Raw genomic sequence first — 15,553 nt, 5'->3', positions numbered from 1 at the left:
GCGGCCGCCGAGCGGTTTGTTTTGCGGGCGGCGGCGGCGGGGCCGGCCCGCACGGACCGGGGGCACCGGGACGCACCGGCAGCGCCTGCGCCCTCCCGCCCCCGCCCGCCGCTCCCGGAGCGCGGCCGCCGGGAGGAGGAGGCGGCGGCGCGGGGCCTGGGAATGTGGCGGCGGCGGCGGCGGCTCTGAGCCCTCCCCCTCGGCCCGGCCGCCATGGAGCCGCGGCGGTGACAGCGCCGTCCCGCAGCGCCCGCCGTGAGCGGGGCCGCCGCCCGCAGACATGGGTGAGGAGCGGCGGAGAAGCCCCGGGAGCCGGGGCCGCGTCATGGGCCGGGGGCCGCTGCGGGCGGGAAGGGGCGGCGGGGGCTCGGCCGGGCCCCGCTCCGGGCCGCTCTCGGTGCTGCGGGGCCGGCGCGGGCGGGCCCGGCAGCGGCAGCGCCGCGGGGAGCGGTGGATTTTCAAGGATTTGGTTAAAATGGTGAAAATCGGTGTTTACCGATACGTGCGGTGCCCCGGGCCGGTAGCGAACTTGGCCAGACGCGCCGGCGGGAGCAGCGGGCCGGGCTGAGCGCAGGGGGCTCCTCCAGCCTCCAGAAGTTGGCTCTGCTTGAGACGGGAATTGTTCTGCACGAGCTTAATCAGGGAGATTTCTGTTATTAAATGTAGTTTGGGAGTCCATCAAAATAGATTTTCCTTTATGGAGCTCCCCCCGAGTTCTCGTTTGCCATTCTCGGCCCAGACAGCAACATGTAAAAACAAGCAAAGGAGTTGGAAGAACTCTTTTTCAAGAGGAAAACGTTGTTATGAGGAGCTGCCATGACTGAATTGGATTGATTAATTCAAAATAATTTGGATTTGGACTGTATGTCCTGTATAAAGAACTGCTTATGGAGGGGGTCTTGTGCTTCTTAATTCCTTTTTCAACTTAGAGGTGCTAGAATTAAACTTTTAATTGCTCTAAACCAGAACTTACTCATACTTGCGTATTGGCAAGGAAATTCCTGCTTTTCTAAGTCTGGAGTTTCATGGCTTCATGGGCTACAACTTAAATGTTTCTTCCCCACAACCAAATTTGGTTTTCTAAGACTCTCCTTCATTTAGTCTGTGTACATAATTAACTTTTATACTTTAAATTCAAGAAGCATTGCAAATGTTGTTCTACAACTACTTCAGTATCTCTTTACTCTGTTTTGATTTGGTAAATACCACAAATTGATGCAAAACCATTGCTAGATTTCTCTGCTACAAAGAGGAATAGTGTAATCCACTCTAGAGCAGCAGGGTGCTTCATAAACTTAAAATGGTTTAGAAGTAGGAACTTGGATTTCCATGAAAGCGTTTTCCAATGGCAGTTGGACCTGTGTTTGTAAACATGTGAGCACAGAATGAAAAAATACAATTTCATGGACCGCTCCGCCATGGCACAGCTGCGAGCAGATTTACCCTTTGCAATGGGCAAAACCTGAATTAATTCAGCAGCTGTGACCAAATAATCTGGTTAATAGCGGATGATGGGTTTACATGATGCTCTGACTCTCTTTGATGTGGTGTTTGACCCACCTGAAGGATGTGTGAGTGCTGGTGTCAGGGTTTGCAGTGTTGGTGTCAGGACTCCGGCGCTCACCTGAGCGGATTTTGGGCAATCCCTGAGGGTTTTTTCCCTCCTTGGCAGGCTGGAGAGCAGGGAGCCGGAGCCCCGAGGCGTGCAGGGCTGCCTTTGGGGAGCAGGCCCTGCTCCCTGCAGCCTTCCCCTCCGCCGGCTTTTCCTGCCTGTGTCACTTCCTTCCCTTGGCTCACACGCACCGAGGGAGCGGGGCTGAGCCTGCAGGTTAGCACCGGCTCAAATCCCAAATCCCAGAGTTTTCCTTTAACCTGTGAGTGAGAACAGGGACCCTGAATGTATCCTGCAGTGATACGCCTCATAGAGAGCTCTGATTTTTCCTCTCACTCTACAAACCGGGTTGTTAGTGACTTCCTAAAGCTTGCACACAGCAGCATTTTGGTACCACTAAAACTGCCCACAGCAAAGGACTCAAAATGAAGCTCTTTTCAATGCTTTTTTGAGACCTCTAACATGGACACAATTTGTCTAAAATTTCCTCATTGCCCCCAAATCTGCCCAATCACTTACCCAAGCCAGCTTTGCTGTTGTGGTGGTGGATAACAAACACACAGATGTGTTCACTTGTTTCTCTTTTCCACGATATGGGATCATGTGTCCCACTGTGACACCATCTAAAACATGATCCTGGACTAGGGAGGTTCACAGATATATGCAGATACTTCTGCTGTTCTAACTTTGGGATTTTTTTTTTTTTTGTTCTTTTTCTAAACTGTTTCCATTTCCGACTTGTTCAGACCTGTGTAACAAACCAGGGATTGGTTGAAGTAAATGCTTTGTGGGGAGGAACAACTTTCTCTGTGAGCAGCAGTGGATTCATATTCCAATACAGCAGTTCGCTTTTATCGGAGTTATAAAAATCCTTGAGTGTAGTTTTTAAAACATGAAAAGCATTTCCTGGACAACATCTTTCCCGCACAAAGCAGAACTGTGTTTCCCAGACCTACTGGAGACCAGGCAAAACAGGGTCTCTCAGTGCTCCAAAAATTGCTTCATTTTCATTTGTAGCAGCTTCTGCATTGTGCAGTTAATGTAAGGCTGCTCCATATCAGTCTATGGAAATGCTCTGTTGGGATGGAACTAAAGAATATTCGTGCTTCTCAGCATTAAATCCATCACACTGCTGTCCTCACCAGGTACACTTCTTCCCTGCGCAAGCTCAGATCAGTATTTGACTTTATTTTATCCTTTCAAGAGATAAATACTCTGTCATATCCTACCTCATCAGCATAGGGATGAATTACAGGATGTATGGTTTAGTAGTAGAGAACCAACAGCTCAGTGTAAGAGTATTAAAAATGTATAATAAGATTTAAACTCAGCTGAAGTTGTTCCATCCCCTTTGTTAGAACATTAAGTGTTCCCATTTTATGAAGATAAATAATATTCTGGTGTTAGAATGACTGCAGTGAGTGAGATAGATACAGAGCTTGCAGGGGTTTGTAGAATATCCTGAGTTGGGAGGGACCCACAGGGATGAGTCCAGCTCCTGGTCCTGCTCAGGACACCCCAGCAATCCCACCCTGAGCTCTGGTGTTTGCCAGATGCTGCCCTTCAGAGTTGGTGTTGTAAACTCGCAAATTGCCTCAGCTAATAAATAAATTCACTTCACAGCCAAGCTGCAATCTGTAATGGAGAGCACTCAGGTGGCTGGATGTGTCCTCTGTGCCACAAGTGAGTGACTGCTGACTCCACACAGCCTGGAACCTGGGCTAGAACACCTGCAGCCAACCACTGATCTTTGTTTTCCAGTGATGATGCTGTTTAGAGGAGAATTCTTACTCTCAGACCTATTCTTTGATGGATTTGATTTCTTGTCACCAGCCCTCAGCTATAAACTGCTTTCATAGCTCGTTTGCTTCTTGCCCAAAGGAACTCTGCCAAGACAAGCTCTTCTTCATCCTCCTGGTATCTGGCCAAACCCAAACTGCACTGTAGTGGAAAACTTGTATCCCAGCTCTTCCCTGAGTGTTTTGGGTGGTAGGAACATCAGGGATGTTCCAGGCCATAGGATTTAGTATTTTTATTGTGCAGTTTCAGCCTTTGTCTGCCAGGTGACTCCAAGGCTGTTCTTAATACCATCAAAAGGAAAGAACACCAGTAAATTGGAGACACACCAGTTAAGGTAAAAGGTTAAATGTTCAACTGTAAAGTTGGAAACTTAAAAAAAAAAGGAAAAAGTTGTGCCGTTGCCTACCTGGAACTTTAGCTTCATTCACAGCTGTTTCTTCCCATTTTCATCCCACAAGGGGTTACTTAGTGCTGAGATAGATCCCAGCACTTATTTCCTTTGGCTGATGTGCTTCTCAAAAAGCAGCCTCTTGCTTTGGTTGTGTTACTTACACCGCTTGCTTCTTTTACATGCAGTTGGAATGTCCAGGAGTGCTCTCCCTTCTCCACTGCCACAATGTGGTTATTGTCTCATTTGGCTTGTCTTGGACAGCAGAGATTTGCTGGGTTTTGATTTGGATTTTTTTATATTCTCTGCTCTGCATTCCTTTTTTAAGATTTTTTTTTTCTGTAATTAACACCTTCTGCAGATGCATTGGGAGATTTCTTTTCCTTCCATTTCATGATCTGGTCTAGGCTTGATGTTTCTGGCGTAACATTGTGGAGTCCACAGTGGATGTATCTCAGATGTTGGGTGCTCTCAGGACCAAGCTGGGACTCACCTTCCAGTGCTTAAAGAGAGCCTGCAAGAACGATGGAGAGAGACTTTACAAGCGGACAGGACACAGGGAATGGCTTCCACTGCCAGGGGACAGGGATGGATGGGACGTTGGGAAGAAATTCCTCCCTGTGAGGGTGAGGAGGCCCCTGGATCCCTGGCAGTGCCCAAGGCCAGGCTGGACAGGCTTTGGAGCAGCCTGGGACAGTGGAAGGTGTCCCTGCTATGGCAAGGGTGGCACTGGATGGGCTTTGAAATCTCCTTCAACCCAAACCATTTTGGGATCCTGTGAAAGCTAAAGCAGACCTGGGCAGAAACTATTGGTTTTAGCAAAGATAATCCTAGTGTGACTTCTGTTCTGACTGGGACTTCAGCTGTTTCCTCCTTACAAAGAGGTGTATTTTTCTCATTCTGCTTTTAACTTTCAGTAGGATCTGCTCCCTGCGTGCTTTACAAGCCGTGTGTGTCCCACATCTGTCATCTTTAAGCGTTGCGAAAATCTCGTTTGTTATTCAGACATTGATTAATTATGAAGCCAGTCTTCTGCATAAAACATGAGCTGACTGCTTTGGAGAGTGAACAAATGCACGACACAAAATTGCAGAAACAAATCGTCCCGCTGAGTCCCTTTTACAGGGAGGTACCAGTGTGAGCCAGCCCATCCTTTGATGTTCAGCAGCTGTTCCCAGGACAGCTCTTCCAAATGCAAGTGATTACCTATCAAACCAGTGCTATGAATCAGGGATGAGTGTATAGCCATGGTGGAGTCTTAAAATTGAGTTTTAGTTATTTACAAATCAGCTTCAGAGATGTTCATTTCAATTTGAACTTCTCAAAGTGACAGAGTGAGGGAAAAAAGGAGAAACTGTGATAACCTAATCTGGCTCACATCACTTCCAAAAATCCCAATTATCAAAAAAAAAAAAAAGCTTTTCTTTCAAATCTGGGGTTCAGGTCCTCCCAAACTCTTTTAGAAAGGGCAGATTCTCCTTGGCATGTCCAGAGCTGATCAAATCATTGCTTCAAATTCCATGCCTAAGTAATGCCTTAATATCAGGAAGGATTTAGCTGAGTGTATTATTTGCCAAGGAAACGACACTTTATCCCTAAAACCTTTTAGAGCCTTGAAATGTGAGACAGCAGCCAGGCAGTGCAGAGGGCAGGAGTGTGCCAGGACAGCATGAGGTGCTGCTTTGTTGGTGCCTGGCAGCCAAGTGCCCAGTGCAGTCCCACTTTGGACAGAACTGCACTTGGCAGCTTCCTTTACCTTTTGCAATATCAAGGAATTTAAAGTCCTTATCCTTGCTCAAGGAAAGGATTAATTTCCATAGCTTCATCTACCATCCATCACAGCTACTCTGCATTTCCCTCTTTTTACATCTTTGTTTTTATCTCTAAGCACAAAATTCTGCTGTGTACCACTTCTCAAAGCAAGCAGGCAATGGGAGAGAATACTTTAAATTGGTTACATCAGGAATCTTCAGAAGGTAATTCTTAGTCAGTGGAACATACAAGAAAAAAAATCAATGTGTGTTTTTATATTGCTGCAAGGCAAGAAGCCTTGAATTGAACCTGCTGCATTGTACTGTGCCAGCAGACAGTGTTCCTAGTGCTGGACAACTTGAACCTGCTCAGCAGATCTTGAAATCTCATAAAATGGTTTGAATTTTATTCCATCAGCTTGTTCTGAGGGAGGAGAGGAACGTGTTGGGGCAATCAGTGCAAGTGGATTTGTGTTCACAGATACTCCAAGATGAATCTTTGTCCAGATTTTCATTTCTCTTTCTGCTGGCCGTGGTTTGTTCCACTAGCAGGCAAGAATTCAGAGTTAACAGGACATAAAATGGGAAAGAACAGACTTTTCCCAGGTTTTCCTTGGCAGAAGCACGTCAGCTTGCCCTTCCTAAATGACCTGTGATGGTCTAGCAAATCTGTCCAGGTTTTACTGTTTGTTGTGAAGACTTCTGAACAGAATTAGGGGCTGGGGATATTCATTCTCATCTGTACTCTGCCCAGATCCTTCTGTGATATTGGATGAGTGACTTAACATTCATCTGTCATGGTATTCAGTTAATTTTGGGCTGCTTTTTTATGACTAAATTAAATCACAGTGTATTTGCAAAGATCCTAAAAAGGATTGCTGTTCTATGAGCCAGCAGAAAACCAGTGTAGAAGTGCCAGAGCTGCAGAAATGTCATGGTTGCTGCTCACCCAGACAACTTACTCCTGAAATTCTTGTGCATCACAGATGAACAAGAGGCCTTGAAGTCCATCATGAAGGACCTGGTGGCACTCCAGATGGGCAGGCGCCACCGCCTGCCCGGGTATGACACCATGAAGAATAAGGACACTGCTCACTCCAACAGACAGGTAAAATGGTTGGTGAGTGCCTGAAGTGGTCACCTGGGACAGGAGGGACAGGGCAGGTCCACAGAGACTGGCTCAGATCCTTGGCTCTGTCCTGTGCTTCCAGCAGCCAAAGCATCAGATGGGAAATAGCTCCTTGATCCTGCTCAGGCTGTGGCAAATATGGGAGCTTTTATATTTTTATATAAGATTAATGGATATAATATCATATAAACTGTATATATTAGATATGCTATACATTTATGGAGTTTAATAAATATTTAATATATATTACATTATACATATATATATACTGCATTCTCCCCATATGTATTTTTTATGAGGCTTGGTCTGCCTCATAAAAAATATCATGTCATATAAACTGTGCTATACATTTATGTAGTTTAATAAAATATTTAATATATATTACATTATACATGTATGTATACTGCATAAACTGTATATATTATATATGCTGTACATTTATGTAGTTTAATAAAATACTTAATATATATTGCATTATACATGTATGTATGCTGCATTCTCCCCATATGTATTTTTTATGAGGCTTGGTCTGCCTCATAAAAAATATCATGGATATCATGTCATATAAACTGTGTATATTAGATATGCTATACATTTATGTAGTTTAATAAAATATTTAATATATATTACATTATACATGTATGTGTACTGCATAAACTGTATATATTAGATATGCTGTACATTTATGTAGTTTAATAAAATATTTAATATATATTGCATTATACATGTATGTATACTGTATAAACTGTATATATTATATATGCTATACATTTATGTAGTTTAATAAAATATTTAATATATGTTGCATTATACATATATGTATACTGCATTCTCCCCTTATGTATTTTTTATGGGGTTTAGTCTGCACAGCTAAAAATGCTAAGCCACACTTAGCAAGTGACTCTCTGATTTCACAGTCATATTTCCAATTTTTTAAAGTGATTTTATTCTTTTTTTAAAGAAAAAACACAATGCCAGCAGTCCCCCCCTCTTGGGCAGCCCTGCAATAATGAACCAGTGTGCCTCTGCAGTGGAAGAAAAAAAAATTCCGGTAAGAAAACCAACTTCATTTCCTTATTAGCAATTATAAATTAGGAATATGTCTCTGTGCAGTGACTTCATGTAATTCCTGTGCTGTTTGCTGCATTGTTCCTCTATTGATCAATTAAATGGGTTCTCTTGATTTTTTTTTTCATTTTGGGGTAATTCTAGACTAAGTTCTTTCTCTTCCTACGTGTAAAAACCACTCTTTAAAGTGACATGTGAGTGCCCCAGCTGCAGCTGGTCACTGCTGGGGTTGGGAAGGTTCATTTTCCCTGGTCCAGCACTGCAGGAATTCCGTGTGCTCCCAGGGACTCCGTGGGTCCTTTTGAGCTGCATTCTTGACCACTGGGCCTGCCAGAAACTTCCTCCAGCTAAAGAGCGTTTCCTGGCCACGTTTTTTTTTTGAAGTTCCTAGATGTATGATTGCCTATTGTCTGAGGCTTTCACAGATGGCTTAATCTATTCCAATCACATAAATTGTGCAGCAGAAATGATGGAGTCTTATCAAGAGTAGATTTTTTCCCTTTTATTTTTATCTTTCTGACCTAAATTGGGATTTGAACTTCCAATGTCCAGAGTTGAAAGTTCAGCTTGTTGACTCTTGCATGCCACCCAGCATCTTCTGAGTTTACAGTGACTGCACAGGTTGCACAATCAGTGCTTTTAACTATCAGGTAGTGGTGATGATCCCTTTGCTGAAACCTTAAAACTTTAAAAGGTGACACAGAATCAGCCTGTTTGTACCTCTGAGTTTCAGGGGCTGCATCTTTGCAAAAGCAGAGATTTAGTCCGTGTCTTAAGAATAAAGAATAATAAATAGGAATAAAAATTCAAAAATAGGAGTAGGAATAAAAAATGTAGCACATTCCCTCTCTGTTTCCTGCCATGCATGCTTTGAGCATGCTTAAAGAAAATTGCCTTCAGATTAATAAGCAATTAGGACTGAATTTCAAATTTTTCCATGCAGTGTTAAAGATGGATTATTTTTTTTCAAAGTTTATTTCAATGTCCTCTGTTGAAGTGTCAATTTACAAAAATTACAGCTTTGTTTTTACCCCTTTCCTTGTCTTCCTCCTTCAGCAGTTTCTCCATTCCTCACGTGCTGTGTTCATGTATCAGCCCCTTGTTTCCACAGTCTGCTTCAGCTTCCATGGGGAAAGTTAAAATGCTGAAATCACAATATAGTGCATTTGTGTGCTGTTGTGTGTGCCAGAGTTTGATTGTGAGCTCACCTTTTGTCCTTTCTCCTGCAGAATGATGTCAGGATAAAGTTTGAACATAATGGGGAGAGACGGTAAGTTGGCCTTCACTGCTTTGATTCTTTGCTTGGGAGAATAATTTAGTCATCAGTAATTTAGCTTAAATATTTTGTTGGCTTTGGTTTCCCTTTTCCTGAATGGAAATCACACAGTGAAGGCAACAACAAGCAGCTCACACACAACTTGGTTATTTTTAGAGATCAGTGTGTCATAAAACACTGATTTATTGCCATAACATTTATTTGTAAGTGAACTGCAGCATTTTTAAAAGCTGTCCAACCTGAAAAAAATTCAGCCTGAAAGTCTTATTTCAGATATGTTCCCATTTTGTTTCATCTAACTGAAACCAAATGAAGCTGATCAAATCAGTATCATTCTTTTCTAATTTCTCACTTCCTGATGCCCTGTCACTATCACTGCCTTGCTGTGATTGAGCAATAGATACAGCAAAGAAAGATTTTTATTTTTCATTGGTGTAAAAGCTTCTTTGTTATTTCCTCTGATATTTGGTTTCGAGAGACATTCTTTTACAAGAAAAAAAAAAACCAGAAATAACTGAAATAGCAGTTTCAGTTTTTACAGCATTGTTTACAATGGATAAAATTGCTGAAATATTTCAAAGTAGGTCCCAAAAATCCTCTTATTTGCCATCAATTCAAGAGGAACTCTTGAAACATTTAATGACTTGTGGCTGTGTGAACACTCAGGAGGGCTCCAGGCTTGTCTGTGGTCTCTGGGTCTGCTCTCACTGAGGGAAAACATCATCTTGCTGCTGGGCTATAGTGTCCATATTTTGGAAGATATTAATTGGGTTGTAAGCATGAATGTGTGTACCATCTTGGGAGAGGGTTTCTCTCAGGCCAGGCAGTATTTCCATCATGAAGTAGTTCACAATTTCATGATAAAATGTAAATTTAATGTGAATGGCACAGGAGGACAAGTTGTCTGTAGTGATCCTCACAGCCTGTTCTAGCAGAGGTTATTGGCCAGGTTGTTGAAGCTCCTCCTTTGTCAGATTTTGGGATTTCTGTTAGGAAAGCAGAAGTGTTCTTTGTTGGCAAAGCAGGCTGTGGAGAATAATTTCTACTCTTCCTCAAAACTTGAGCTGTTTCTTTCACCGAAATCCTCTGTGATGAATTCTGTCAGTGACTTCTTGTGCTGTGGGAGAAATTTTACAGGTAATCCTCACTGGGATTTGCTTCCTCCTTTGTCAGCCAGGTCTGCTCAGCACTCTTCTGTGTCAGGGGCTTTGTGGGGACAACAACAGAGGCACAGTGGGACGTGTCACAATTCCTTGTCACACTGTGTCAGCACAGGGGAACTCTGCTGTCACCACAGGCTTATCATCTTGCCTGTCTGCTGGGTGCATTCCAGGGGGCAGAAGGGTTTTCTCCTGGTTTTTTTTTTTATTTCTAAAATGAAAAGGTTGATTGTGTGTCAGTGTAATTATGCAGTTGTGCTCGCCTGAATTCCCTGCTCCCAGCACGGTGTGCAGTTCCAGACAGGGAGCTTGCACCAGAATGTCAGTGTGTGTGCTTGGTTTCACAGGAGCTGCCAGATCTAACCACAAATATTTAAGGTGGTCAGGCAGGAATGGGCTCCTTAAACCCTGCAGTCCAGGATTTTGTGTTAGAGGAGTGCACAGAGTTTTTAAACTAATAAAATTTGTGGCACCTGAGAACAGCTCTGCTTTTGAAAGCATTGAGTGTAGAATGGGAGCCTTTATGAGGGACTGAGAGCCACATGGCATTTGTGTGGTGCCAGAGCACTGTGATTTCTTGTATGGATTTCTTAGGAATATGTAGAAAATGTTATTGTGGGCTGCTTTTTAACAAGGACAATTATTTCCAAAGAGCTGAATGTTGTAGGTCTGGTGGTAAAATAACCATTCATGGGAAGGGTCTGAGGAACACAAGGGTTATTTCAAACAAAAGCTTCATCTCTTGAAATGATACCCAGGGCTGATGAGGCTGTGTGGATGGATGACTGGGAAACTAAACCTTCTCTCCAAAGCACAGAGCCAGAGAATCCCAGGATGGTTTGGGTTGGAAGGGACCTCAAGGACCCAATGCCACCCCTGCCATGGGCAGGGACATCTCCCGCTGTCCCAAGTTATTCCAAACTCCATCCAGCCAGGCCCTGGGCACTTCCAGGGATCCAGGGGCATCCACAGCTTCTCTGTGGCCCCTACACAAAGCCCCTCTCCCTCCCTTTCCCCACAATCTCCTGTGAGATAATTCAGGGTCTCACTGAGTTGGACAAGAACAGGTCTTGAGTTTCCATGGTCCACTCAGTAGCTTGGAAGTCCAAACAGTCCCTCGATCATTTGTAGTGTGCTGATGTAGCAAAAGAAATATAAAAAACCTGAAAGTTTTTTCATTGCAAAAGATTTTTTTTTCCTGAAAGTTAGCTAGCAGAAATTGCATCGGAAAGAGCACTAATCTTCCAACTGAGGACAAAAAGTATAACCAGATATTTTAATAGTTCACGTGTGAAGAGGATCTTGGATTGTTTAGCGTGGAGAAGAGTAGGCTCGAGGGAGACCTTGTTGTATCCTGTTATTTCTGCCTCGTGACAAGTTTGTTAATTGGTGCTCACAATCCAGCTCTTTGTGGCAGAATCTCATCTGTGCCAGAGCAGGTGGTATTTTTTAAGCCAAGGTGCACAGGGCATTTGTATCCTGTTATGTGAAAGACATTTATTCAAAAAAAGGATTCTTTTCTGCCAAGGGACAAAGGGATTCTATTTGAAATCTCCAGCTGAATATCGCATTTTGACAAACTGTATAGAAATGGGCCAGAGATCAATAATTCCTTATTGAAATAATACATACAAATTTAAATTTGAAAGGTTCCCTACTTGCTTGTGGATGAAAGGAGACCATTCAGATGTGGGTTTAGTGGTTCAGCCATGTGATTTGATTGCATTATCAAGTGTATCTGTGGATGAGGCAGTGGCTCTCTTTCCTGCCAGGATTATTCCGTTTGTCCGTCCCGTGCGCTACGAAGACGTGCAGCAGAAAGTGAAAACAGCCTTTGGGCAGCCCCTGGACCTCCACTACATGAACAACGAGGTACTGAGCTCTCAGGGCTCTCTGTGTGACGCCTCCTTTCCCCAGCACAAATCCCCCAACCAGAAATTTAATTTTCGGGTCTTTCTTTAATGCAAACCGTCGTTGAATCCCTGATGCAGAGGCAAATGTGCTGATCCTGATAAAGCATCTCACTGTTGTTGTACAAACATCAGCATCTTGTTCCCTTGCTTTGTGTTGCTTAGGACACACTATTTCTACATGAAACCAAATTTTCACTTGATCATTAGTTCTGGATTCATAAGTATTCTGAGACCATTTTCTCATCAGAAAGTCAGGGGCTGACAAGTCTCTGTTCTTTGCAAACAGCAAATCCAGGTAGCAATTCATATTTTGTGGGTGATGCTTTAGAGGAATTTGCATTCGGGTCAGCCATTTTTCTGACCTGGGAGGAAAACCTCATTAAAAAGGACAGTCAGACAGCATTGGGATGAAAATTTGTGGAATAACTGAGCAATCAGAATCCTGTTCTACAGTCTGGTGTTTTTCTAATGTTTGTTTAAATACCCATTGTATTTAAACAACCCATTGTAGAAGTAGAGTTTTTTTCTGTATTTTCTAATGATTTTCTTCCATGCTCTTTATCTTGCAGCTCTCTATTCCTTTGAAAAACCAAGATGACCTGGATAAAGCTGTGGATCTCTTGGACAGGAGCTCAAATGTGAAAAGCCTGAGGATACTGTTGCTGTCCCAGGACAGAAACCATGTGGGTAACAACTTCTGGGACTGCAAAATCAAGGGCTTTACCCCTAAGACTCTGAAGCATGATGGCAGCATTAACTGAGTGTGACAGGGATTATAAAATCAATTTTCCCAGGCACAAATGCATGTGTTTATCCTCTTTGCATTGGCTCAGCTGTAGGTGTCTTATTGTGTTGGTTTTTTCCCTGATTTCAGCAGCTGTTTGGGAGCTAAAATATTGCAGCTTTTTAAGCAGGGTAACCTCATCAGCACCTTTATCCAGCTCCCATGGACCTGCCCATGGTGGAGTTTATGTGATTTAAATCAGTCTCTTTCCTTACTCCTTTCAAGTGTATGCACACATTAAATGTGCAACCATCCAGTAATTTAATATTGAATTAAAGTATTTGAGTTTTTGCACCTTCTTTGCCTGTCAAGTTCAAATAATTTTCGGAAGTCAGAATTTATTTCCTTGAGGTGTCTTTGGTTATGTTCTTTTCAAATCAGATAAATTCTGTAACTCAAGAGGAGAGGAGTAAAACACCTTGTAAAACTAGGTGTGTTGGGTCAGGGTTAAAATTGAAAATGCCTGCAGGTATTGAGCCTCTGCTTTTAACAGAGAATTTCAATGGCTTGGGGGAGGTTTCATGTGTCTCACTCCTCTTCTTGCTTTGAATGAGATGAGAGCTCTGTGGAAAAATTACCTTTAATTAGATAATATCTATGTAAGTTCAGGGGAAGGATGAATAAATTCATCTTGGCATCTCCTGACTGTTGGTGCTATTAAACTCCCCAGAATTTATTTTTACTTAGTCTGAGTTATGAATTTACTTTTTAAATGCTGTGGGGAGTCACGTTGCTTCTGAAACAGTGCAAGGTTCAGAATTTATCTTTGCTGGCCAAGGTGGCTGATGGAAATTGGAGGTGCTTCTGTGTTCTGGTCTGTGACAGGAACCCCTCAAATAATGTCAGACACAGACCTGCAAATCATGCATTTGAGTTGAGCTGCACTTGTTCTAGTTCTCTGACTCCTGTTTTACACCCTAATTGTAAACCTGGCTCTTTTGCTGTCTTTTGTTTGTGTTTTCTGAATTAATAAGATTTCAGGCTCTAGAACTGTTGCTCAGCACTTTCTTGCTACTAAGCATAATAATTTTTTTAACTGTGTCCAGACTACTTGAGCTCCTTCATCTCACTTTATTTTGTTTTATTCTTTCCATTTTGCCCAACAGAGCAGTTCTTCACCCCACTCTGGACTGCCCAAGCAAGTCAGGATTAAAACTTCCCAATCTGTAGGGGATGTGAGCACACCCTACCAGCAGCCAGAGCCCAGAAGCAGACATCTGTCTGTCAGTGAGTATTTTTGTCACTTCTACATGTTTTTGTTTGTTGAAATGTAGCTTTTGGGCACTAGTGTTTATGGTAGAGCATTTAGGAGAGCCACGAGAAATTGAAAGGTTATTCTGGGACAAGGCAGTTCATTTTCAAAAGCTCTTAATATGTTTACAGTAGAATGTTTCAAAGTTCCTTGCTAAACTGTGGAACAGCTGAGGAGCTGCTAAAGGGGATGTCCCAAAGCCAGAGCCATTGTGGTTAGAAATTTGGAAAGCTGATGCGAGTCTATTAAGCTTTTTATTTAGATTGGCAATTTCAGTTCATGTAACCTAGATTTGATTTTTTTTTATGTTGGGCTTTGGAATCTCTCCTGACTCCTGTAATCAAGCATTTTGCTGGGAATTACTATTGCATATCCAGCTAGTGTCCTACATTCTGAGTTGCCTCAAGTTTCACTTCTAGAATTATCAGCACAAGACAAAATCAGAGGTGCACAAAAGATAATTAAAAAAATCAGAGTAATAGAATAATATGTACCTTTGTCTCGTTTCTTTGGGTTTCTGTTAGCCCAGTGAACTCCTGTTTGGGGGAAAGGTTCATCTAAGACTTCTGTAGTTTTTATGACTTCCATCTTTGGCAGATTTGTCTGATTTCTCCCAATTTCTCTGTTACAACCTACTCTAACCATGCAGTGCAATTCAAATCTGTTCTTGAACGATTCTCAAAGCTGTTAACCTTTATATGAAATACTAAAACATGTAAAACACCTTCAAGGATTTATGGGCCCAGAAAAAAACCCAGAAAAGTGTGTGGTTTAGGGTTTGACTCCTTGGTGTGAAGCTCCATGAGCAGTGAAGGTGCAGGAGGAAGGTGAGGGTGTGAAGGCCAGAGCTGAAATGCTGCTCTGCATAAACTATTTCTGCTTCAGAAAGGAGAGAAGGGAAATTCTGCTGGAAACAGAAGCAGAGGATGACTCTATTTATTAAAACAGCTATTTTGGGGCTTGTCACAGCTAATGCCTGAGGACAAGTGATGCGAGTCACACAGGGCAGTACCGGGAGCTGGGAATGTCAGAATTATTCTGTTTGCAAGTTCTTCACTGTAGCAAAGGAGTGCTTCAGTTTCATTAACTCTGTGAACTTGAGGCAGAATTATTACACTATTTTAGATCAGTATTTGCAGTTAAAAGTATTAATTAATAAATCAGCTTAAATCACAACAATCTCCATACTGGGGAGGCCAAACCAGAGTTGGATCCACACTGCTCTGAGCAGAGGTAACAGTGAGTGAGCTCAGAGGGAAGGACTTGTGAACCAGAGCAGTGGTTCTTGGTGTGGGACTTGTCTAACAAACCTGCTTGTAACCTGTGGAGAGTTTGCTGATCCCCTTCTGTACAATTTCCTTTTATGAAGCAGCAAACAAAGTACTGAAAGCTTGTGAACTATGTGACTGAAACAGGGACA

At 42.7% G+C, this 15,553-nt stretch overlaps 1 protein-coding gene across 1 annotated transcript in view; it reads left to right on the top strand.

Annotated features, from left to right (window-relative positions):
- Positions 1 to 210: 210 nt before the first annotated feature.
- MAP3K3 (mitogen-activated protein kinase kinase kinase 3) overlaps positions 211 to 15,553 on the top strand; it is a 29,946-nt gene continuing 14,603 nt past the window's right edge. Inside the window, exons 1-7 of the mRNA XM_054281550.1 lie at positions 211 to 284; positions 6,538 to 6,659; positions 7,642 to 7,731; positions 8,978 to 9,018; positions 11,957 to 12,056; positions 12,667 to 12,780; positions 13,988 to 14,108. Of these exons, the coding sequence (XP_054137525.1) occupies positions 281 to 284; positions 6,538 to 6,659; positions 7,642 to 7,731; positions 8,978 to 9,018; positions 11,957 to 12,056; positions 12,667 to 12,780; positions 13,988 to 14,108 (592 nt within the window). The 5' untranslated portion in view covers positions 211 to 280. The remainder of the gene's footprint in view (positions 285 to 6,537; positions 6,660 to 7,641; positions 7,732 to 8,977; positions 9,019 to 11,956; positions 12,057 to 12,666; positions 12,781 to 13,987; positions 14,109 to 15,553) is intronic.

This window comes from Melozone crissalis, unplaced genomic scaffold (genome assembly GCF_028551555.1).
Source record: "Melozone crissalis strain CALT ecotype California unplaced genomic scaffold, PUWL_Pcris_2 ptg000032l_1, whole genome shotgun sequence".
Lineage (NCBI taxonomy): Eukaryota > Metazoa > Chordata > Aves > Passeriformes > Passerellidae > Melozone > Melozone crissalis.
The sequence above is the reverse complement of the archived record's forward strand: the minus strand, read 5'-3'. Positions and strand labels throughout refer to the sequence as shown.